Here is a 24,654-nt window from a genome sequence, read left to right on the forward strand (position 1 = left end):
CCTTGGCTGCTTTTAAACAGGTCATAGCCCAGGCCAGAGGAGGAAGGATCCCCTGGCGTGGGGCCCAGGCAGCAGCAGCTCTTAGAGTCCCCAGATACTGCAATGTGCAGGCACTGTTGAGTTTTCAGATTAGACTGAAAGCGACAACTGGCAAAACATGGAATAAGATCTTAAAAATTACAGGAGAAATGAAAACAGTGATATCCCTTTAAAATTAAGGCTATAGACATTGCCAGGGAAATATATTTGCCAATCAGAGCAAATTACAAGAAGAATCTCTGGAATTAATTCTTTTTCATTTATCTGGACTTTGAAACCCCCATGAATTCCATTTACAAGCTAAGAAATGACACCACCATTTTTAAAAATCAAATTTCTTTTGATAATGGCAGATGTTCTTGAGAAATATCTGACCAAAAAGGATTAAAACCTTTTGAAATAAGTGAATTGCAAGGTATTGTAAGTATATTGTGCAGATCTAGACACCTAGGTGAATTTTAGAAATATTTAGATATCAAAATTCAAAGACAAGAAATAGGGGTGAAAAGATATTTTGCTTACTAGAATTAGCCCACAGTAGGACAGCATCAATTTTTTTTGACCCACTGAAAGGTTTTAGAGAAAAAGGAAAGCTCTTTCAACTCAGTTGGCTGAAAGGTTTCTAAGCTTTCAGGGTTTGAAATGTCTGAATCACTTTTGCATGTACTAGGAACAACAAAGGGTGAAATTTTGACTGATTTTCTTTAATTAAGATAATCTTGAGTTTAGGAAGCTGTAAAGCAGAACTGGGGATTGTTTTAATTCCATCTCATGATTTATTTATGGATTACTGAAACTCCATCATTAGTAGAAATTATATTTCAGAATAATAGATTATTAGAAATAAACAAATGGTAATCCCTTCTCCTGGACTTCTTCAGCTAAATACTCCTTATTGTGCTTATATCAATTATTAAGGTCCCAAGGACACACCCTCCCCTGCCCCATGTCTTTGGAAGTATTCTTTACAACAAAGTAAGAGATAATCTCCCCTGATCCACAGGTTAAAATATTGGCTACAACTTACTACTATTAGGAGCAAGTTTATAAGCTTAAATCTTGCCAGGTTCAGCATAAACACTGACAATGATAAGTTAGGCTGATGAAAACCAATCAATACCATTTCCCACACTTCACTTCTGTAATGCTTCACAGGATTACAGGTGATTAACTGCAGAAGAATATGTCAGCAGCAAAATTAGTGTTATCTGTGACCCATGTTTATTGGTTATTTAATTCTTATAAGTCAAATTATTTTGACTTAATGTGATTCTAAATTATATTAAAACTACCCAAACCAGAACCAAAATATTCGTTAAGATGTAAAGCTCCAATATTCATGATGAAAGAACTTTACCTTAGGTTTATCCTTTGTCATAAGTTAACTGTATCACCTACAGTTATAAATCTGTATAATTTAAAACATGAGAAAGAAAATTTGTTCATCTTAGTTGACCAAAGTCCCTGACTGAAGGAAAGTCCAGGCTTTAGCATATGTTGTTTTAGATGAAAATTGACTCTGTAGAGTGATCTTACAGCGCGATCAGGGGTCTGTGAACCTGGGCAAAACAAAAACAAAAAGCAAACCCACTACCACAATTACCAGATTAGACAAACACACATACACACACAACAAACTAACCTGGGGAGACACAATTCCGGGAGTTCTGGTGGATAAGGGCTCACTGGCGCTGGGGAAGTGATCTGCTGTAGGTTCTCTGGTTGGATCAGCCACACGGGATGCTCTCCTGAAAAAGAGTTCTGAGGACAAAGAAATTTGAGCATATTCCACTCCTCCTTGGACCTTCCCTATGCTTGTTAGGATATTAGAGCCATTGAGAACTCTAGTAAAGACAAATGACCATTTCTGCTTCTCCAGTATTTGCTAACACTGTGTGACTGTGGGCTTCTTCCTCACTACATTACATTTATTAGCATTGAATGGAATTTGTTTCTTGAAACATCTTTGGGAAGTGCTGACCCTTGAAGGGTAAAAAGGCTGAATATGGAAGGAAGAAAGAATCTGCACAAAAGAAACAGAAGAAAACACTTAACAGAGAACCCAAACTCCTGGCAGGCGCTAGTGTCCTCTAGTGCCCGCTGTACAGTGACTGAGATGTCCATTTAACTCTGTCGTTAGAATTCTCTTAATTCCCTCAGGATGGGAAAAGAACTGCGTTGGAAGTGAGGAGTCATGGATTCCGTCCTCCCCTCCGCAAACTGCCTTTGGGTAATTAACTTCCCAGGCTGCATCTCATTTTTCTCAATTGTAAAATCAGAATCTAAGGAAATGATCTCGATCGTCCTTTCTAGGCCCAATTAGATGATTCTATCTCAACTATCATAATGGAAGAAAAAGAGAGAAAATCCTTTCCCTGACAACAATTGTCTTTACGATCTTTTCTGGAATGCAAAGGGAATGATGTATGAAACAGAAATCCTATAGTACAACTATATGTGGAGAGGTGATTCTTAATCCTCATTATTCTGTCCATTTTGATGGATGATTGAGAGTCATAGGAGGCAACTTGGAACAAACCTGGTTTTAGTATTGTACTTGCTGTCATTAAAGAGTTTTTTTTTTTTTAAAGAACACTCCAGAAATGTTCAGCAGCTAGGTCTTTAATTAAAGCCAAAGGACAACTTTAAAATTGGTTCTTTTAATTAATTGTCCTTCAGGTTGTACATTCTGTGACTACACTATTCTTGGTTATTAAACAGTTTGTACTTCAAAAAAAAATCAAGATGTGGTTGAAATGACTGATTTAAATGAAGCTAATCTAAAAATATGGAGAAATACGGTAGGGCAAATTATTACACAAAAGTGTCTATGTATTTTGCATATGTCAGTATTTTCCCTTTAATAGAAAATAAAATTAAATTAATTAGAAGGAGAAATTATAATTGCCAGGAAAGCTAAATCATTGATCTGATGCCACAAATCAGCTGACAGTTACTTTTCTGTAATTCCTGGGCTCAGTAATTAAATACTAACTTAGAGATTGAAGAGACTTGAAGTCACTTACAAGTTGTATCCTGAATTATATGAAACTGAATCAGTCCCAAAATTGGTATCAAATTATCTTAAGATGTGTTTCCATATTGAATCAAACTATTTTTTTCTGGATCCAACTGAAACAGTCAGTTTCTGATATAATGTTCAGTACACATTTCATGTACAAGGTAGAAATCTGGGTCTTGAAAATGGAAGCTAATAATAATATAAACTTCCTCACTGACACATGTGCCATTAGGCAAATCTGCCCTCTCATCATGTTGGACCTAATCTGTAACAGTGGTTCTCAAGCACGACTGCACATTAGAATTGCCAGGGGAGGGTCTTAACATTTTCCAATGCCCTAGACAAAGGAACCCTCCTACATTGTTGGTGGGAATGCAAATTGGTGCAGCTGCTATAGACAACAGTATGGAGGTTCCTTAAAAAATAAAGAATTGCCATTATGATCCAGCAATCCCACTCCTGGGCATGTATCTGGAGAAAACTAATTCGAAAAGATACATGCACCCCAATGTTCATGCCAGCACTATTTACAATAGCCAAGACATGGAAACAACCTAAATGATGAATGGATAAAGATGTGGTGTATATATATACTGCTCGGCCGTAAAAAGGAATGAAGTAATGTCACTGGCATCAACATGGACAGACTTAGAGATTATCATACTAAGTGAAGTAAGTCAGTCAGAGAAAGACAAATATCATATGGTATCACTTACACGTGAAATCTAAAAAAAAAATGACACAAACTTACTTACAAATCAGGAGAAGACTCCTATACATAGAGAACAAACTTGTGGTTACTGGTGGGGGAAGGGGGAAGAGATAAATTAGAAGTTTGGGAATGGCAGATACAAACTACTATGTACAGAATAAACAACAAGGTCCTACTGTATAGCATAGGGAACTATACCCAATGGCTTATAGTAACCTGTAATGAAAAAGAATACATATATATGTATGCATAACTGAATCACTATGTTGTATACCAGAAACTAATACAACATTATAAATCAACTATACTTCAATTTTAAAAAATGGGGGAAAAAAAGAAAAAAAATCCCCAATGCCCAGATTGTCCCCAAGACCAATCAAATCGGATGCTCTTGGGGTGGAACTTGTGTATTAGTATTTTTATAAACTTCCCAGGAGATTCTCGTATGCAGGAAAATTTGATAACCAGTGAAGCCACACAGCCCAGTTGATAAATTTCCAAATAAACCGGCTGTACCATTTTGGTTTAAAATTGGCAGTGTGAAGCACATCTGTTTCTATTTTTCAACAACTCTTCTGTAGAAATTGCAACAGAAATGGAAGCTATTCGTTTTAAATAAACAGATAAAGTGTAGAAGGTGGATAATAAGACCTTGAGGTAGGTAACTTCCGTAGTGTCTGCTAGGTTCATGAGTAATTCCTTAAATGCCTTTCTCCTCCATCCATGGAAGAAGATTCTGATGATCACTGGACCAAAGTGGGCCAAATGGGATGCCAAGTCTGGGGTATCTGAGTTGAAATTGAGAGTGAATATTTTTGTGTGGTTGGATGTATGGTCTGTGGTTGTCTAAGTGTTCTGGTGGGCGGACTGAGTAGTTGAGAAAATTATGGGGAAAAAGAAGAGAGCAGAGATGGGAAAAATGGATCAGAGGTGAGTGCGAGAGACCACATTTCTAGACTCCCAGGGTAGACATGTCGTTTTGCCTGTTTGGCGTCCCTCTCCATTTTGTTAACAGCACCCTCTTCTTCAGGGACCATTTGCTTCCGTTCCATGTGGTCCTGGGGATAACCGACAAGTCAAGCCTACCAGCCTCTTGCTCCTTGAAGGTGGTCCTGTCATTCTGGTGACCATTGTTGAGAGAAACTGTTAGTTCCTGTTGTAGGATCCCTGGTGCTGATTCCAGTGCCTCCTGGGGTCTGACTGTTCAGTAAGTCTTTGAATTGTGGGATCAAGAGTGTCTATTGTTTGCAATTTAAGAATCCTCACAGAGTTTTCTAGGTCCTAGCACAAATCCATTTGGAGGCCTTGAAGTATCCTGTTTGGGGTGGTTCATGAGGCATTCTTGCATCCTTAAGTATTTTTAGCTCATGATGTTTCTGATATTTGTTAACTACACGTCTTAACTAGTACAGACATTTAATTGATTCCTCTATTTGTGTGGATGGTCCAGAGACTCTTATTTAAGTAGAAACAAGGTTTTCCAAATCCTATTCCAATCTTCAAGGTCATAACCAGCTCTTTTATCATTCTGCAAGCTTTCTGAATCTGCAGGGTTTTTTCCCCCCTCATTTTGTAAGTATGGAGATCTTGTAGAAAAACTCATAACAAAGGTATACTTTCTGAATAATAGGATTAAAAGCTTATCAAACATCAACATGGTTCTAAATAATGTATGATCCTTTGAACAGGAGCCCAAATCGACTCCTGAAAAAAGAGCTCTTATTTCCTCTATCAAGCAACATTAAGTGAAATTATAGTATTGCCATTAAATCCAACTGTACACCAATAATTTTTCATTTCTAATAGTACTCTTCTTTATTAAAAAATCTTTATTAAATAACAAAATATGCCAGCTAATGTAATAAGTACTTCCTTGAGCTCGATATTTATATACTTGGCACACAATTCAAGGCTGGATCTACTTGGATTCAGGAAGCATATGATTTTCTCCTTGTGATGCAGCAAGCAGAGTTATAGTGACATAACCTTAAAGACCAAAGGAAGATTTCTCCATTTCTCCAGGTCCAACTTACAGAAGTGGTGAGGTGTGTAGGGTGTTCATGGGTGACTTCTTGTTAAATTTGGATCCATGGAGCCACATTTGGATCCTATTATTCAAATTCAGAGATAATTGGCAAAATTTTTTTTAAAGAAAAATATAGAGTTAAGCAGCTTAAGTTATTAACAATGTTGTGATCTCTGGCAAACTCTGGATAAACTATAATGAAATGTAAATAGCAGGGCTGGTGCCAAAAAAGTGTGATCATAAAGTCTGACTAGTTCACAATAATTCCTTTTCTAAGAGTCTAAGAAAAGGTAAATACCATCTAGGAATATTTTGATAAAGAAAGTTGGATAAATAAAAAGAAGCAGTTTAAAAGGTATTCTTCTGGCCCTCATACTTTATTTTTAATACAAATAGATAATAAAATAAAAGGTATCCAGATACCTTTTAAACAAGAATACATTTTCTGTTTATCAAGCCATTATTTACAGATTAACACTGAAAAAATTTTGAATTAATAACTCAATTCATTTACATAAAATTATATGAAATAAACAAAATTATATGTAGGGTGAGCACTAACAAACAAGAACCTATTCAAAGTCCTAAAATCTTGTCTCAGTATTAATTCCTTCACAGTTCCAAAAAATCACATGCATCTACAAAAGGAATGTAGGTAGTCATTGAACGTTACGTACAAACTAACTCCATTTCTCTCAGTTACTTTTGATTCAGTGGGTCTGCCCAACACATACACTATGGTGCCAGCTTAACAGACGCAGAACCGCTATCCTGCTCTACCTGCGGTGGCCAATCTTTGCCCTGGAAGGAGGGATTACACCAACTCATAGTATTTCCCAGTCTGGGGGTCAAAGTAACAGTTCAGACATGGGTCATACAGCAGAGTCAGCACTTCCTCGTCCTCTTCCACACTCAGGTCTTCTTCACCTGTGGGAAGGGAAACCACAGACAAGGTTAGCTGCTGGCCTGGTCCCGAATTCTTAAACTGCAACAGAGAAAGGCAAGGAAGCAGGAATCACCATCTCTCCTGAGAGCTTTTCTTCATGTGGGCAGGATGTTGATACCGGGGTGCACGGGCGCTGCAGACCTGCTGACTCTACACTTGCAGTGTAAGCTAGAGAAGAAATGGTGATTACAGGGGCCAGAGTTGCTACAAGGACAAGAACAATGAGTGTGGAGAACCGGCAGGGTGGAGAAAGGATTAAGGAAGAGGGCCAAAGGACTAGAGAATTATGCTAATTAGGATTAGGGAAACTTGAGCAGGATTCAAAATTTGATTATCACAGCTCTAGACTTCTTCATGGGCCAGAGCTGCACAAATGCCAAACAGTGCAAATTAAACGATATAATAAAGAGCTCAATCCCCATTCATACATCCTAAATAGGCTACCAAGTAAATATGAATTAAAATGTCTAGAAATGTAAGATACACAAAACATAGAACACACATGGAAAACACAATGTCAGAAGGTCTATAATTTTATTAGGGGTAGGAGGATCTGTCAAGTTTGCTGGGGATATGAACATGGCTTGATTTTTTTTCTTTTTTCTTGAGACAGCTATCTAGACAGTTTGGATGAAGAGAACACCTACTGCCTAAGTCATTAGCAAGGTTTGGCTGGTTTTCAACAAATGGCATGGAATAAAAAAATTTGTTTTACAAAGATGTTTCCTGAGCACCTTGTATGTGCCCGGTGTTGTGCTCAGTACTTACGTAGTTGATGTTAACACCAGCAAGCGACTGCCTTCAGAGCACTTTTGAAAATCCATGTAATAGGAGTTCGAGGCCAGGAGGCAAGACCTCCCTCAGCTGGAGAAGATCAGAGCAGGCTCAGGGAAGGGGAGTGATTAAAACAACACTCCTCTCTCTTCCTTAGCACAGGATACTAAGGACCAAAGAAACCTCCAACCTTTGGGCTACGAGCTCACCAGGGTCAATTTTGGAAGGGCTTGGATGGCGGGCATGGGCAGGGCTGGCATGTAATAGAGGCTCAGCAAATACTGAGTGCTGTTTAAAAAGGTCACTGCCCTGAGGAAGGGAAAGTGGTGGTGGTGCTGGGACCTCAACCCAGCCAAAATCAGACTAAGCTGGTGCATGGACACTGTCAGGACAGTGACAAAGTGGAGTGTAGGCCAAAGGAGCAGGGATAAGGTGGTGGAGTAGGGGTTTGAAACCATACCACAGCCATCCTTCTGCCCATCCTTTTAACCATCTGAAAACATTTAATGAGATCCTTCCCTGCCCAAGGCACCGACCTTGGTGTTGGGGATGTGATAATGTAAGAGACAGGAGTGTGCAGTGACTCGGGTGATACAAGAAATCCACTGACTCTCTTCTAAGCTGCATGCAGTGCTAGCAGTTCTAAAAAAGTTTAAGGAGTTTAACAGAAGAATGATTACATCTGCCTTGCTTAGTAACATCTCACTAGCAGAACGCTTGATGGTTTGGAGAGCACTTTCTCACGTAGTAGCTCATTTGATCCTTACGAGCCCGTGAAACAGGCAGGAATTATGCCACCCGTCTTAAGGATGAGGGAGCCAGAGTCTGCGAAGCTAAAGAACTCATCTGAGGTCACTTGGTGAGTTAGAGGCAGAATTGGGATGAACTTGAGTTTCCAGATTCTCAGTTCTTTTGACCGTAACTGCTTAATGTTACTGTTAACACAACATGGGTTTAACATGTTCAACTGGAAGCTACTACATCATAGGGATTTAAATATGGAAAATAAAAAACTGTAAAGGTGTCCTACATTTAAAAACATCAGGCTGGAAACAAAAGTTGATTTCTCATATTTCAAAAACCACTGACTGGTGTTGGGAAAACTGGACAGCAGCATGTAAAACAATGAAGCTAGAACACTCCCTTACACCATATACAAAAATCAACTCAAAATGGATTAAAGACTTAAACATAAGACAAGATACAATAAACCTCCTAGAGGAAAACATAGGCAAAACATTATCTGACATACATTTCAAAAATTTTCTCCTAGAAGAAATAAAAGCAAGAATAAACAAATGGGATCTAATGAAACTTACAAGCTTCTGCACAGCAAAGGAAACCAGAAGTAAAACAAGAAGAAAACCTACGGAATGGGAGAACATTTTTGCAAGTGAAACCGACAAAGGCTTGATCTCCAGAATATATAAGCAGCTCATACGACTCAATAAGAAAAAAATAAACAACCCAATCCAAAAATGGGCAGAAGACCTAAACAAGCAATTCTCCAAGGAAGACATACAAATGATCAAAAAGCACATGAAAAAAATGCTCAATATCACTAATTATCAGAGAAATGCAAATCAAAACTACAATGAGGTATCACCTCACACCAGTCAGAATGGCCGTCATTCAGAAATCCACAAATGACAAATGCTGGAGAGGCTGTGGAGAAAGGGGAACCCTCCTACACTGCTGGTGGGAATGCAGTTTGGTGCAGCCACTGTGGAAGACAGTGTGGAGATTCCTCAAAAGACTAGGAATAGACTTACCATATGACCCAGGAATCCCACTCCTGGGCTTGTATCCAGAAGGAAATCTACTTCAGGATGACACCTGCACCCCAATGTTCATAGCAGCACTATTTATAATAGCCAAAACATGGAAACAGCCTAAATGTCCATCAACAGGTGACTGGATAAAGAAGAAGTGGTATATTTATACAATGGAATACTACTCAGCCATAAAAACCGACAACATAATGCCATTTGCAGCAACATGGATGCTCCTAGAGAATGTCATTCTAAGTGAAGTAAGCCAGAAAGAGAAAGAAAAATACCATATGAGATCGCTCATATGTGGAATCTAAAAAACAAAAACAAAAACAAACAAACAAACAAAAACAAAGCATAAATACAGGACAGAAATAGACTCATGGACAGAGAATACAGACTTGTGGTTACCAGGGGGGTAGAGGGTGGGAAGGGATAGACTGGGATTTCAAAATTGTAGAATAGATAAACAAGATTACACTGTATATAGCACAGGGAAATATACACAAAATGTTATGATAAATCACAGAGAAAAAAATGTGACAATGAGTGTGTATATGTCCATGAATGACTGAAAAATTGTGCTGAACACTGGAATTTGACACAACATTGTAAAATGATTATAAATCAATAAAAAATGTTAAAAAAAAAAAACCACTGACAAAGATGAGAGGATCCATGTGGGGGGCAGGGGCAAATGGCTCAATACGCTCAAAGGAAGTGGGCTGATTAACTCCAGAAAAGAGAAAGCTGGGTGGAGGTGACAGCAGCCTTCTGGCTTCAAGTATATAAAGGGTGGTGAATGAGTGAGAAATTAATAAGATTCTGTGGGGTTCCAAGAGAAAGCAATGGGATCAATGGGTGAAAGTTACAAGGAGCGAGATTTTGGCTCAGCACAAGGAAGAATTTTCTAACATTAGAGCTGATAAGGAAATGGAATGTGGACTCTAGGGCGGATGAAGCAGGGGTGGGGCAATCACTTATGCAAGATTTTGTAGATGAACCCCGTGTGGAACAGGGGACTAGATCCAATGATCCCTGCAGTGCCTTTGATGAGTTTTTGTGACTCTTCACTGCAGTGGCTTACACCCTTGAAGTATGACAGGACTCAGCTAATGGCCACGTTAATAGTGGTGGCTGACCTGAGCACCCTGCACATTTCCTAATTAAGAATAGGAACTCAGAGAAGGCAGGCTGCCTTTTCCTTATTTTCTATTGTTACCTTGAGAGTGATCCCCAGGGCCCTGCCTCCACTCTCTTCCTCCAAGTAGGAGAAAGTGGGACTACTTTTCAAGTGGCTTTTTCATATTGAAGATGATCCCCTTTAGGTCACTTCTGTTTCTGCTCTCAAAGGAGAGCATGCACATCCTTGACTTTCAGATATCCAATCCATCATCCCTTTCATATTGGGGTTACTTCAGAGAAAAGAACAAAATCAGTTGATCAGTTAATAACTACTGTGTGCCTGCTATGTGACTGAGCAGTCTGGTTGTGGATGTGACAGTCTAGTTGTGCATGTGACATACGCACATGAAACAAAAGCAGCTAGTAAAGATTAACAAGGAGTCAAACTGGGAGTGGCTAAGAGCACTCCTGGGCTCTAGAATCCTGGGTTAGGGTGGGGGGGCACTGCTGTTTACCACCTGAAAGCTCTTAGGCTGGTTACAGGTTACTTTACCTCACTGAACCTTCACTTGCTCATTTATAAAATGGGAATAACAATGCTTATTTCATGGTTTTGTGGGCTAAGTTGGACACTGGATAATATGCATAGCACAGAGCACGGAGTAGTTGCTCAATAAATGATCATTACTATTACTATTAAGGATAATAACAATAACACAATAAATCATAAACTACAGGCTACAGATTTTTTAGTAACTCAGAACAGAAGCATTGCTAAAGCTTAAAGAATAAAGAGATGGCTTTAGGGAGACAGGCAGTATGACACTTAGACAATGGAGTCACACAGATCTGGGTCCAAAGCCCATTTCTATCACTTTACAGCTATGGAAGATTGGGAAGATTCACTACTCTGAGCCTCAGTTTCCTCATATGTAAAGATAGTGACAGTACCTGTTAGAACTAAATAACATTCAGCATGCACACAATGAGTACCCAGCCTATGTTGTTATAATCGTTATGGAAGACGTATGGTATCTGAGTTAGACACAAGAGGGATATGTTCATTTATATCTCATTCTCTAAGCGAAAATGATACTGTCTGATTTTTTACTACCAAAAAAAAAAAAAACAAAAACAAACCCAAAAAACCACTTTGAATGAAATATACAGCCCTCTATTAGTTTTATATAGGACATTCAGATAAATTCATCTTTAAATAAAAAGTTCTTATACCAAAGATCACGCATTTTTCAAAAAAGTAATACCAATTTTTTCCATCAGCTGTGATGTTAAAACCACACATCACTGAGGTAAATGATTATGAGTCAAACTGTCTCAGAGACCTGCCATCCAATGTCTTGTTTTTACTGCATCAACACATTGAGGGAAATTCTGACCTCTGGCACATAAGAGTTATACGCTGTATAATTGTATAGTGCATTCTCTGCCTGTACTTTCCAAAAAGATAAAATTTTAAGCTGGTACTATTAAATTAGAAAACTCAATACATTTTACAACTAGTCAGGAATCTTTCAAGATGAAAATAACCACTGTAACGGGCCATGGGTCTTTACCACCCAACTGCAAAGGGATCAAGGTGGATCCAGTTCATTAGTGGAGGTTTCGTTACATAATGCATGCAAACTGAAGCAATAATGGCTATAAAATGCATTCGTTCCAATATACAGCACTATAGAACCGGAACTTCATGCATTATAATCATGGGACTAAGGCAGGCTTTGTGGTTTTTAGCACTAAAGCTTTAAAAGGATGAATTTTAAAACTTTACCAACAATGACATTCATACAAAAATTGGGTGATATTATGTATAATTTTATATTGAAATAAGTGCTTTAAACTTGCATAAAAGGTTTTGTTTTCATTATAACTTAATTTTCAAAGCCTCTAACTTACATCATTTTGCCATTGTAATCTCTACGTAATGAAATTATAATACTGGTAAGCAATTACCACTATGATGTCAAGCAATGGAAAATGTTTTGAAAGGTAATTATTGTGCATGGGTATGGGGTAATTTTCAATTATATTCTTGGATAGTGTAGTTTGTTTTTCCCCCAAATGCTAAATTGCTCTATTTAAAGACTGGCTGCAGAAACTCTAAAAGGACAAATTAACAAATAAAACCATTCTCTCCTACCAGACTAAGAGCATCTGGACAGCGGTCCAAATTACATTTTTACTCCTCTGCACATAATAAAGCCATTTCTAGTGAAATAAAATTGCCTTTCAGATAATAATCTATTTACAAACTTTCAGCTTCATACACTTTGAAATTGGTTAACAGCAATAGCAGAAGAAAAACCGATGGAGCCAGACTAAACACAGCAATATTAGCTGCCCTCCCCTTGGTTAGATTAGTGCAGGCAAGTAATCCCTCCAGTTCACCTTTTGAGAGTCAATTAATATAAATGCTTAATTATCTATATTTAATGCATTTTAACTGTAGGTAATAGAAAAACTATATGCACAAGCTAAGTCTTCAAGATTGAAAATAAATGATGTGGCACCAGTTTATCAGATTTAAAATCTCTAAATCAAGACACTGTACTTGACTTTCGATTTTCTGACGCAGCTATCTAGATTTTTTTTTACAGGTTAATGCATTTTCTCTCTTATAGATCTTGAGAACTAAATGACTGTGTTTTTGTGTGCATACTAATACACTATTGTTTAAACAATTCAATGGTGAGGGATCACTGTTGGGAACAGTCAGACTCAGGATCAATAAAGATGACATCTCACATAAGATTCTGCTGAGAATCAGGTGCTTGAAGACTCTTCCACAACTTCTATCATAATAGGGTGAAATTAACTTGCACTGAACCCTGAGAAAGTGAACTGCCAAATTTGGGTTCTCAGCAAATATGTACCCTCAAATGGGAGAAAGATAAATAACCAACAATGGAATAAAAAGGATGAAAATGTACTTTCTTCTATGAGAAAGTTATATTGTTTTCTGGAAGGCAAATGATATGCCATGGTTATAGTTCAGGTTTCATTTGGGAAATAAGTACATCACCCTTTTTGTAAAAACTGGTGGCTATATTTCACTTGGAAACTGCCATTTAAAGTGACATGCTGAAGGATTTGGATGATTACTTAGAAATTATTGCAATTTTATTCTTTCCAGGTCATCTCTACTTATAAATGTGCAGTGATTCAAATGTGTGCTTGCATATCGTATCATCACATTGTACACCTTAAACTTACATAATGTTGTATGTCAATTTTATTGCAACAAAGCTGGGGGAACCACACAAAACATATGTGCACTTGTAAATGTGTGGCTTACCACTCTGAATGCTTTTGTTGCACATGAAGGAAGGTCCCTAATCAGACTTTTGAGCCCACAGGGTCTTCAGGGCCTGATTTAAACAAGATGGCAACACTGCAGCCAGGGGAACATGCATCCCAATTCCAAATGGGGAAATTGGGACCACATCCTAGGCCAAGACACCCTCTAGGGTACATTTGGGGAATAAGTAAGTGGGGGTGGCTCTGGAATAGCGGGGAGAGCCTCAAGCAACATCAGTGTGTTTACTTCTCTACTGGAGGGTTCACTTCCAGTACTCCTGAAAGGAAGGCATCTCTTTATATAGTGTGAGTGTTGACTGCCCCCCTCCAATCTCTTCTATGCAGAGAAGACACCCTGGGTCCCTGATGGCTGCTTAAGAAAATATCTCCTTGCTCTAAGGTTAATCAGAGACCAAAAGGCAACTAGGTGCCTCAAAGGGGAAGGGCAGGGACTCTGGATTCAAGACGGTCACACAGGCTTACCTTGCTTTATTGTGCTTTGATTTGTTGTGCTTTTCACAAATTGAAGGTTTGTGACAATCTTGTGTTAACAAGTCTAACGGCGCCATTTTTTCCAACAGCATTTTCTCACTTCGTGTCTGTCACATTTTGGTAACTCTCAAAATATTTCAAACTTTTCATTATTGTTATATTTGTTATTGTGATCTGTGATCAATAATCTTTGATGTTACAACTACAACTTACTGAAGGCTGAGATGATGCATTTTTTAGCAATAAAGTATTTTTAAATTAAGGTATGTACTTTTTTTAGACATAATGCTATTACACACTTAATAGATTACAGTATAAATACAACTTTTATATGCACTGGGAAACCAAAAAATTAATGTGATTCATTTTATTGTGATAATTGTTTTACTGTGGTGGTCTGGAACAGAATCCACAATATCACTGAGGTATGCCTGAAAATAATATGAATCATTTCACAAGCTGAGATTTGAAGTGGGGACTCTATGGGTCTAAGGAGAATACTAAAGACAGTACTATTTTATCCAGAAAGGCTCAAGAAAGGAGAACTACCTAAATTTAAAAATTGCACTGGACATTTCAGCTGTACTGTTCGTACCGACCTAGATGGGAATTCATTGATCCTACCACAGTGTTGGCCTTAAGGGTGCAGACAGTTCAACTGGACAGGCCTCAATCATTGTCCTGCTCCACACTCAGTGGGGCTGTGACCAAGGCTGTGACCCTCACCTCACCCATATGGGGGTACACAACACACCCCGATGCCTGCATATGTTGGGAGAAGTCATCATAAGGTAATAATGCACAGAAAAACTCAACAATGCTGGACACACGGCAGGTGCTTTATTAATGCTGGCTTCTATTATTACTTTGATAGCCAATATTGCTTTTTGGGGGGAAGTTCTCTGCATTTTAAAAAATCTTCAAGATACAGGGAAGATTTCTAAAGAGTAGATCAAATCATTCTCCCGTTTCCTATGGGCGGAAGATTCACTCATTCTACTCATCATACACTCATGGAACATTTACAATGTGCCACGTCTAGCAATGTGGGTATCACGGTTGTTTGATGAAGCATGATGTCTGGTGAGATGACTCAGAAGACAGCTTTTGGAAGACTGCTTTTAGACTCAGGATATTAGGTAAATGTCAATTAATTGCATAGCGGGAAACAAGCCTGTGAAAGGATTCCTCTGTTGGAGCCAGAACAGGTGGCCAGGTTCCCCTCTCTCTGGTTAGCTGTGAGGAGCCATGAGATTTCTAGAAGTTCTTTATTAGTAATTTGGATATTATACCTATAAAATAAGCATCCGTTGGTTATTTATATCTTGGATTAATCAATGTTCATAAAGGTTTATCTTCTGTCTCTGTCATACAAAAGGTACAGGAATGTTATTTTTCTGCTACTCTGGCAACTTCAAAAGCCCTTCTGAATGCCTTTCTTACTCAAAAGCCAGGTGAACTGCAAGAGAGGCTTACAGGCCTGGAGAGAGGGGCTATTGTTATTCCATTTTGGAGCGGGTAAGCATGAATAATTTTAGGGTCATATCTGTAAATGAACAAATGTCAAAAACAAAATGACAACTATTCTTCAAGCAAAGTCTGGTTCATTTTCAAAAGGTCAGTTTGGTAGTTTTCTTGAGTAAGTTCCGAAATCTTAACTTCCCATTTTTACACTTCACACGAGCTCTAGGAAAACACCTTTTTATTAAGTGTTAAGGGCACTGGTGCCCATGGTAATTGATATTCTGCAAGTACATTATGGCCCAGGAGGAACTGCAGAGACCTGCCCATTTTTCCATCCAGTTGAATGGCATGGAGCGTGGTGCTGTTCCTGCCACCGGTCTGCTCTGCCAGAATCGGGCTGTTCACTTCAAGGTGGCGTTTACACACCTGAGACGTTCTAGTTGAGCAGAAACTGGCTGCGACAAAAGTTTGTACCAAATAAAATAGGGGCTCATGGGCTGGGTATAGTACATGCACTCACTTTTGTATGGCCTGGGAAGTTTTCTAGAATTATGTACTGGTCAGGCCATCTTTCCGAGCTGTTAAAATGCAGTTATGCCTCAGGCTGCATGGATGCATCTTGGCCTCTTCATCTCTGATGGAGATGTGGTGGTTCATCACATCGCTTCCCTGCTCTAAGTCCTGGTGTCCATGTGTAAGATGGGGCTAATAATGGTACCAACATCTTAGGCTATTATGAGAATTAAAGTGCACATGGAGGACTGAGTCTCAGGAAGATGAAATAAACATTAGGTATAATCATTCTTATCCTAGAAGTCCGAAGATGGAAGAGCCTCTTTCCTTGTGAAACGCAGTCTTCAAAACCACCTTCACATCCCAGTACAATGGTTCTGTAGAAAGGCACTGATGTGGAGGAAGCCCAGGTCCTAATCCTAACTCTGGCTCTGATGGGGCATTTGACCTTGGGCAAGGTTGTATTGAGGGGGATAGACTCCATCACAGTGTTTTTAACTGGGTCATTAAAGCCTTGGGGCAGGGTTCTGAGACCCTAACTCCCACTTCAGCTGAAGCAGTTCTGCTTTTATCTTTTTTACATATTGGAATTCCATACGGGATTTCATTTGATAGAAAAGTCTTCACTGCTTACATTTAATTTAAAGTTTAAGAATCACTGCATAAAGTGACATACAGCTGTTTTAATTGCTAAAATATATGCACCTATATACTCTCATTGTTGAGTTTTAGAAATATACCTAATATACCAAAAAACTGGAATTGAGGGGGAAACCTGAAAGTCAGATTTCAATGAATTACCCTACTTTTTTTCTTTCCAGGTTGTTATGAGAAATGGCCAGCTGAATACCATTTCTCTCCCTCCTTTCTTCCCTTTCTTCATTCCTGTCTTCCTTCTAATGAGAATTCAGAGCATCTAATATATGCCAGAAATTGCCTGGGGAACTAGGAATCCAGACTGACAAAGTCTCTGTTCTTAAAAACTCCTAGGCTACCTAGGGGAAAAGCAATAAACAAGAAAACAAATCACGAGTTACAAACTGTGAAAAGGCTGTGAAAAAAACGTACAAGGTGGGGTGAGAGAGACTGACCTACTCAGATAAGACTGTCTAGAGAGGGCTTTGAGAAGGTGGGCGGAGTCCCCACCCAGGCCTGGCAGTCCTCACTCCAGCCATCCCATCCTTCACTCTGCTTGCCCCTCACCCTCTTGGCTTTGCCCTAAATCTGGTCAGCTGCACCCCTCAGCCACTCACCCCCTGGAGGGAGTGTGGCCACTTGCCATTTCTGACAGGCCTAGGCAGGGGGTGGGGGGTGGGGGTGGGGGCAGGTCCGGCACTGAAACAGGTGACCAGAGGTCTGCTATTTTTTTTTTTCTCTTGAAAAACTTAGCTACATAGCCCTTGAGCTGTTTTAATTTGTTTTTCCTGTATATCAGGAACTCTCAACAGAAAAGTAATTTTTCACTTCCTGGTTTTATATATAGTATTTTTTGATTAGATAATTTATTTACTTGGTTCAAAGCCAAAAAAATTTAAAAATTGCAATTGGGCTCTGGGCCAGGCTGCTTGGATTTAAATCCCAGCTCTGACTAACCTCGGGGAAGTTACTTAAGAGCTCTGTGCCTCAGTTTCTTTAGCTGTGAAGAATAACAACTATACACACAAGAACAGTATCTTCCTCACGGTGTTGTGAGGACTAAATGTAACCACTGAGCACAGTGTCTGGCACAGAGTAAGTGCTGAGTTAATGGTACTGTGCAACAGAAACCCAGGAAGAGTCCCAGACTGCCCACAACCATGCCTCCCTTCTCCTGATGATACACAGTGGATGCCTGAGCCATTATTTTTCTTGGACAAACACTAACACTAGCTCACTAGCATATTGGTAAGTATGAACTGTGCTTTGTCATCTCAAACTAACCCAGTGACATGTAAAGACTAACCAAATGGGAAACACTACTTTCTGATATCTTATTTAGCTACAAACTACCCAAGCCAATCAGAAAGGGGAAAGGGATAGCAGATGAAAATTTAGGGTGACAGGGAGAAGGGGTGCCAGATCTGGTTAACATTGGCCAGAACATTTCTACAATCTTCTGAATTTAATTTGCCCTCAATGCAAATTCTGCTTACCTTCAACATAATTGAGACCCTGCTGTCAAAACATCACTTTGCAGTGGTGACATTAAGACATCTTTTCAGCCACTCATCACTCCTATAGATCTTGGGTGCCTTTGCTTAAGGACCATACTCTCAGTTCCTGTGGCTTATTTAGGACACTTAATATAACATATTATTTGTTCCCTCACAGCAAGGTCTTCTCCTGACAGCCAAGATTCTATTTTTCTGTCATAAGTAATTATAAATGTACACCTCTAAAAACCTTCTCAATTTGAGGGGCATAGTCTATTTCAGACAGTAAATCACGGTGACATCTCTATCCCTTAGGCAGCCAAAATGCATAACTCAGATGTATGAGCTCTCACTCTGAATTCTCTGTACCTGAAGAAAAATGGGACGCTCTACTTTCTCCCTGGGGCAGTTAGGAAAAAAAAACCCAGCACCTTTGTTGGAGTAATTTATACTGGTTTCAGTTCTTTTTTTTTTTTTTAACTTTAGGTATAGCGCTTCCATCACAACCCGACACTGAAAACTGTCTCAGGGAGTCCCATTCAGAGGTCGTTTTTCACACCAATTACATATTTTTGATTTTCCATATTCATCCCATACCAACCTCTCTGTTTCCACCAGAAGATTCTTTCCTGTTCCTCTTCTTTGCACCCCTGACAGTCATGTTCCTTGCTCACACCCAGAGATCTCACCAACAAAGAGAACCCCAGGCAAATTTCCATTCCTGCTTCCTTCCAATTTTTCCATTACTAATACAACCTATTGTAGCTCCATGTCAGCCTCTGCTTTAATGAAAAAGTTGTATCTCTGTATTAACGAAAACATGGATCTTGGTGATGCTGGAGTATTGGGTCTGCTTTATAACAATACTAACAGCTGGTATTTGGTAGACGCTGTTCCAAGTATCTCATGTTCAGTATACCTCATTGAATCTTCATGAAGAAACTGGCAGGTGGCCACTATCTATTATTAGTCTTATTTTACAAAACCAAAATTCATAAAAGTCACACAGCAGGAATTGCCAGAGTTGGAATTCAGATGCAGGTCAATTTGACACCAAAGCCAGGCTCTTACATCTCAAATTATATTTCGCCCTGGGATTAACCTTCAGGAGAACAAGGACAATTTCTCTCTTAAATTCCTTGTAGTTGGAAAGAACCCACCATTCCATAAAATGAAGCAGATTTTGGATATGTGAGCCCAAGTGATCAGCATTTAATAAAAGAGTGGTATCTCAAAGTGACTGATTTTTTCTATTTATAGTTAATCATTTTTATTTTCTATGCCTGCCAGTTTTCATATTCCCACCTTGAGCACTCAAGCTTCCAGAAGAATCCTCACACTGCTCTGCTGGTTGTTGACTGGGAGGAACAATCGGTGGGCTCAGCATATTCAACCAGTCTCTAAAAAGAAAAGAAAAGAAATGAACTCTATGTCTGTAATTCCATATGTAGATTTCACCTTTCCCTTGAATTTTTAATTCCCTGGGGCTTCCACAAAGAACCATTTTTTTTGTCCTTCATATTTCAGAAAGATAAGATGTCCAGAAATTAATATTTAGTTTTATAAATTAATATAGAGCCAATTACTTAACTAACTAGTTGTTCAATAAATACATGAACTAAATGATGAGGATGATTCCTCTCAAAAAGTTTATTATTGTTGATATTCAACTGCAGCACAGTTCCTCTTGCCTAAGAAAATTATTTCAACAACTCAGAAGAAATGCAGCAGAGACAAGGCTCCTTAGGACCTTTGGGTAAGAAAGCCTGATAGTCACATGTCACAGGTCATAGATGGCAAGAGTCCATATGGTGACTCAAAACAGAAGTTAGCCTTGGAGCCCTCCTGAACCAACCATGATGGTGGGAGCTGGTATGCGTTAACTCGGGGCCTTAGAGCAGGGGAGGGAAAAAGATGGGAGAGTGAGGGCCTCTGGGCCCTTGAACAGTTCAGTACCTCAGTTCTCCTGGTATGAATGGGGGCAAAATCACTCCAGAAAGCATCACCTACATTCGCAAGCCCTCTGCCTCCAGCTTTCAACCTTATTTCTCAATCTCTTTCCTTTCCTTCCTTCTTCCCTCTTGTCCTGTCTCCCTGCTCCCTCTAGCAGATACCTGGGTAGGTGTGATGCAAGCCGGTGACATTCAGAAGGCATGCGTCACTGTGCATTCTACTGCAAGCCCCTCTCACCGGCAAACTTGCTACTGAGCTTCTTCTGGGGAACAAAGCAGGCAGGGGAATTCTATTTCTTGCATTGATATTAGCACCCTGTGTTACTGACCTTATTCTTCTCAACAGGAACATGTCCTCATGACCAAAAAATTTCTTTTTAAATTTCTGTATTTCCTGCTGTCTTTATCTCCTGTGGGAGATAGCCTTGACCAGTAATTAAGAGCACTGGCTCTCCAGGTCAATCCTGGCTCTGTGTTTCCTAACGTAACTTGGCCAAGTCACTTACAACATCGCTAAGCCTTATCTATAAAAAGGAGATAATAATAGTACTCCAGAGTTTTTGTTGTTGTTGTTGTTGTTAAGATTAAATTTTTACAAAAGGATGAAAAACATATGGTATGGATCTGGATACAGAGCTGCCCAAAAATGTTTCAGCTATGACAACTATCATCTTCATTATCAATGAAGATCACAGTATGGCTTTACCTACAATGATAAACCAAGGTAGGAATTGGATTCTGTTGGAATTAAACCAGTAAAGGATCGTAAAATGATTACAAGTCTATATGATAGAGGTTTTCTTTGCAAGCCATTCACTCTTCCTGTATAAAAACTACCTTAATGTAAAAATTACCCAATTGCTATTCGTATTATTTTTAGATACTTTCACTCACTGCTCACCTTAGCTAGCACTAGATTATGGCTAGTGAAATAAGCAAGGTGAGCTTGCTGTGTAATTGAATTTCATAATAACACATTAAGAACATCAGAAAGGATTTGTCACAGACTTCCAAGCTAATGGGGCATTTTCTGATAAGCACCTTTTATTTAGTCCACTTAATTATAACAGACCAAAAAATTCCTACATTATAGTAAATTACAAGGTCACATACAAATTACCAGCCCAGTGACCTCGTTACTCAGTAAGAGTGATGGAGAGCAAGGATGAACAGGAGAAAAATAATGTTATCATATGATGACACCCAAGTGACAAATTAGAACCTCTACACAATGGCAGTAGTAGCTTCAACTCATGGTCAATGAACATGAAGAAAAATCTAAGTGTTATAAAAGACAAGACATTACTTCTTACGCCAATGATTTGGTTAACGTTTTTCCTTCTCAGCAGTAGCTATGGAAAGTACAGAGTTCTTTTTGTGATTTTTGTGTTTGTTTTAATGTAATATCAGATTTACAGAAAGGTTTCAAGAAAAGTACAAAGAACTCCTATATATCCTTCACCTGGAATCTCCAGTTTAAACATTTTATCACATTTATTCTCCCCCTATCTATCTGTCTATCTATCTATCATTTGCTTAGTTAGCTCACGAGCTATATCATCAGCTTTCTATTTAAACAAGAGTTGGCAAACTTTTACCATGGGCCAAGTCTAGCCCATGGCCTGTTTTTGTAAAGCTTGCAAACCAAAAATAGTTTTTATACATTTTAATGGTTGAAAAAATTACAACAGTAATGTTTCATGACACATGAAAGTTATATAAAACTCACATTTCAGTGTTTGTAAAGTTTTATTGGAATGTAGCCATGTTCAGTTGTTTATGTATTGTCTACGACAGCTTTTGTGCTATGATGACAGAGTTAAATATCTGTTATCTGCCCTTTTACAGAAAAGTTTGATGGCCCCTGATCTACAACCATGAGCTCATACTGATCTCTCTAATACTAATACAATACCACAGAGTCCTCTTCATCTTTCCTTTTTCCATGTTTGTAACTCCCTTCTTGACACTGAGGAACCTGGCTCTCATTAGCCTCAGTACATTTACTTATTTTCTGAACTACAGAAAACATGCCAAAAGTAGTCTCAGAACCATTAAGGAAACAAAACAAAACAACCAATAAAACACCCAAACCTACTCTCTAGGATCCTGTGTTTATGGTTCTTTTTATCTTCAGTCAAAACACCATGTTCACAATTTATTTAAGCTATTTCTTTTTCCCACCTCTTCAGTGTGGTTATATTATTCATTTCAAATACAATTAGTGTCACCTGCTTCTGTCTGTATTACATTTTAGGGTTTTTTTCCTCCATTCTTGTTGATTTTTATTACTTTTGTTGTCATTGAGTACGTAAAATACTGAATTCAGAAGTCAAAACTACACAGAAAGGCATGTGCAGGTGAGAGTTACATTTCCCTTATCCCTTCCAGTCTGTTTCCACTCCCTCATCACTTCTGCCCATCCTCACTCACTCCTCTATCGTCAATCAATTTCATTAGTTCTGGTATCTCCTTTCTATCTTTCTTTTGGCAAAAAATCAGCAGATACGTGTTTATTTTTTCATTCCTCTTCTTTCTAGTAGAAAAGGAAGCATACTAAAATTACTTCTTTGCACTTTCATTTTTTTCAACTTAAAATACATGCTGGAAATCACTCCTAATAGTTATAGAGAGCTTCCTTCCTCATTCTGTTTTCATGGCCGCATAGGACTCTACAAACAGACGTACTGACATTCATCCCACCACTCTTCTGTTTGGGCAAGTTTTCGTCATTTTACGACCATTGCAATTAATGCTAAAATAAATAACTTTAGGCATATATATTTTTGTATACTTGGAGATGTATCTTCAAGGTAAATTCTTGAAGTGGGATTCCTGGAACAAAAGGTAAAGGACTACTTGGTTTTGTTAGATGAGTCTGCTCACAAGGGCTGTACCCATCAGCATTCCCACCAGCAACATCTGAGAGTGCTGGTTTCTCTACAGACATGTCACAATTCTGTGCCATCAAGTTTTTAATGCTTTCCAGTCTGAGAGATGAGAACTGATATCTTAAAGTAGTTTTGATTTCCATTTTTGCATTTGTTCTCATATGAACATTATGAGTGGAGCTAATTTTTTTCATATGTTTAAGCCATTTATGTAATATGTAAGTGTATATATGTGTTTACATGTATATATTATACATATTTCTCTGTCTGTTCATGTCTTCTGTCCTCCTATCAGATTTTTTGTTTCTTTCCCTTATTTTGTTATCTGTATTTGCTAATGATGTTTTTTGCCACACAAATGTTATCAATCTTTTCTTTTACTGCCTCTGTATTTTGAATCATAGTTAGAAAGCTCCTCCCTCCAACCAGGTTCTATAGAAATTCATGCATGTTTTATTTCAGTCACTTGCATGGTTTCATTTTTCACATTTAGATTTCTGATCCATTTGGAGTTTATTCTGGTGTAAGGTGTATCTAGTTTTATCTTTTAAAAATGACTTTAGAATCCTCTTGACAAGCGGTGTCATTTTAAGTGATGTCACGTTAAGATTTAGAAGATTTTATACAACTAAGAAATTTTGATCAAAGCAACTCATCTATTTGGTTTTTTACTAAGTAAGCATTAACAAATTGTATTTTGGAAAAAAGGGTCCCATGTTAACTATAAAATTTGGAAAATATCAGGCTAAACAAAGCCAACCAATACATGTTTCTTGCAGGACTTTTAAGAGCCTTTTACACACTGTGAATCTCCGGGAAGGAGGAGGTAGACTATGTAGATTGCCTACCTGAACGCATCTGGAACTGTTACATCTTTTGGGATCATGAGTCCACAGAACACACCCTGAGAAGAGATGCTTCATATTATACCATTTTCCCATCCCGGTGACATTGCTTTTGTTTTGTTTTAAAATTTTAAAATTTATTTTATTTTTAATTTTTATTGAAGTATAGTTGATTTACAGTATTATGTTAGTCTCAGGTGTACAGCAAAGTGATTTAGTTATATATATTTCAGATTATTTTCCATTATAGGATTATTACAAGATATTGAATATAGTTACCTGTGCTATACAGTAAATCCCTGTTGCTTATCTATCTTATGTATAGTAATTTGTATCTGTTAATCCCACATTCCTAATTTTTCCTTCCCGCCCATTCTCTTTCCCCTTTGGTAATCATAAATTTGTTTTCCATCTTTGAATCTGTTTCTGTTTTGTGTATACATTCATTTATATTATTTTTTTAGATTTCACATGTAAGTGATACAAAATATTCATCTTTCTCTTGTTTGTTTTGTTTATGTTTTACTTTATATATACTTAATAATTACATTTTTTAAAAAGCAATCTTTTTTTGGGTGATTTGTTAATAAGCAGAAATGTGTAGTCAGCACCTGTGTCTTATCTGTTTACATTT

At 38.3% G+C, this 24,654-nt stretch overlaps 2 protein-coding genes across 7 annotated transcripts in view; both read right to left on the minus strand.

Moving 5' to 3' along the window:
* Positions 1–1,823, minus strand: part of FAM3D (FAM3 metabolism regulating signaling molecule D) — a 79,957-nt gene extending 78,134 nt beyond the window's left edge. For both annotated transcript variants that reach the window (XM_072941584.1, XM_072941582.1), the window contains exon 1: positions 1,682–1,823. The gene's annotated coding sequence lies outside the window, so the exon portion shown is untranslated. The remainder of the gene's footprint in view (positions 1–1,681) is intronic.
* A 4,334-nt stretch (positions 1,824–6,157) lies between these two features.
* The window catches only part of CFAP20DC (CFAP20 domain containing), a 202,920-nt gene continuing 184,423 nt past the window's right edge, over positions 6,158–24,654 (minus strand). For 3 of the 5 annotated variants that reach the window (XM_072941589.1, XM_072941588.1, XM_072941585.1), the window contains 2 exons: positions 19,638–19,732; positions 6,158–6,726 (listed from right to left, as the gene is read on the minus strand). In XM_072941589.1, the coding sequence (XP_072797690.1) occupies positions 6,614–6,726; positions 19,638–19,732 (208 nt within the window). In that variant the 3' untranslated portion in view covers positions 6,158–6,613. Of the gene's footprint in view, positions 6,727–15,103; positions 15,516–19,573; positions 19,733–24,023; positions 24,080–24,654 lie in introns of those variants that run through there. The other 2 variants (XM_072941586.1, XM_072941587.1) reach the window with 2 other exon arrangements.

Source organism: Vicugna pacos, chromosome 17 (assembly GCF_048564905.1).
Source record: "Vicugna pacos chromosome 17, VicPac4, whole genome shotgun sequence".
NCBI classification, from domain to species: Eukaryota; Metazoa; Chordata; class Mammalia; order Artiodactyla; family Camelidae; genus Vicugna; species Vicugna pacos.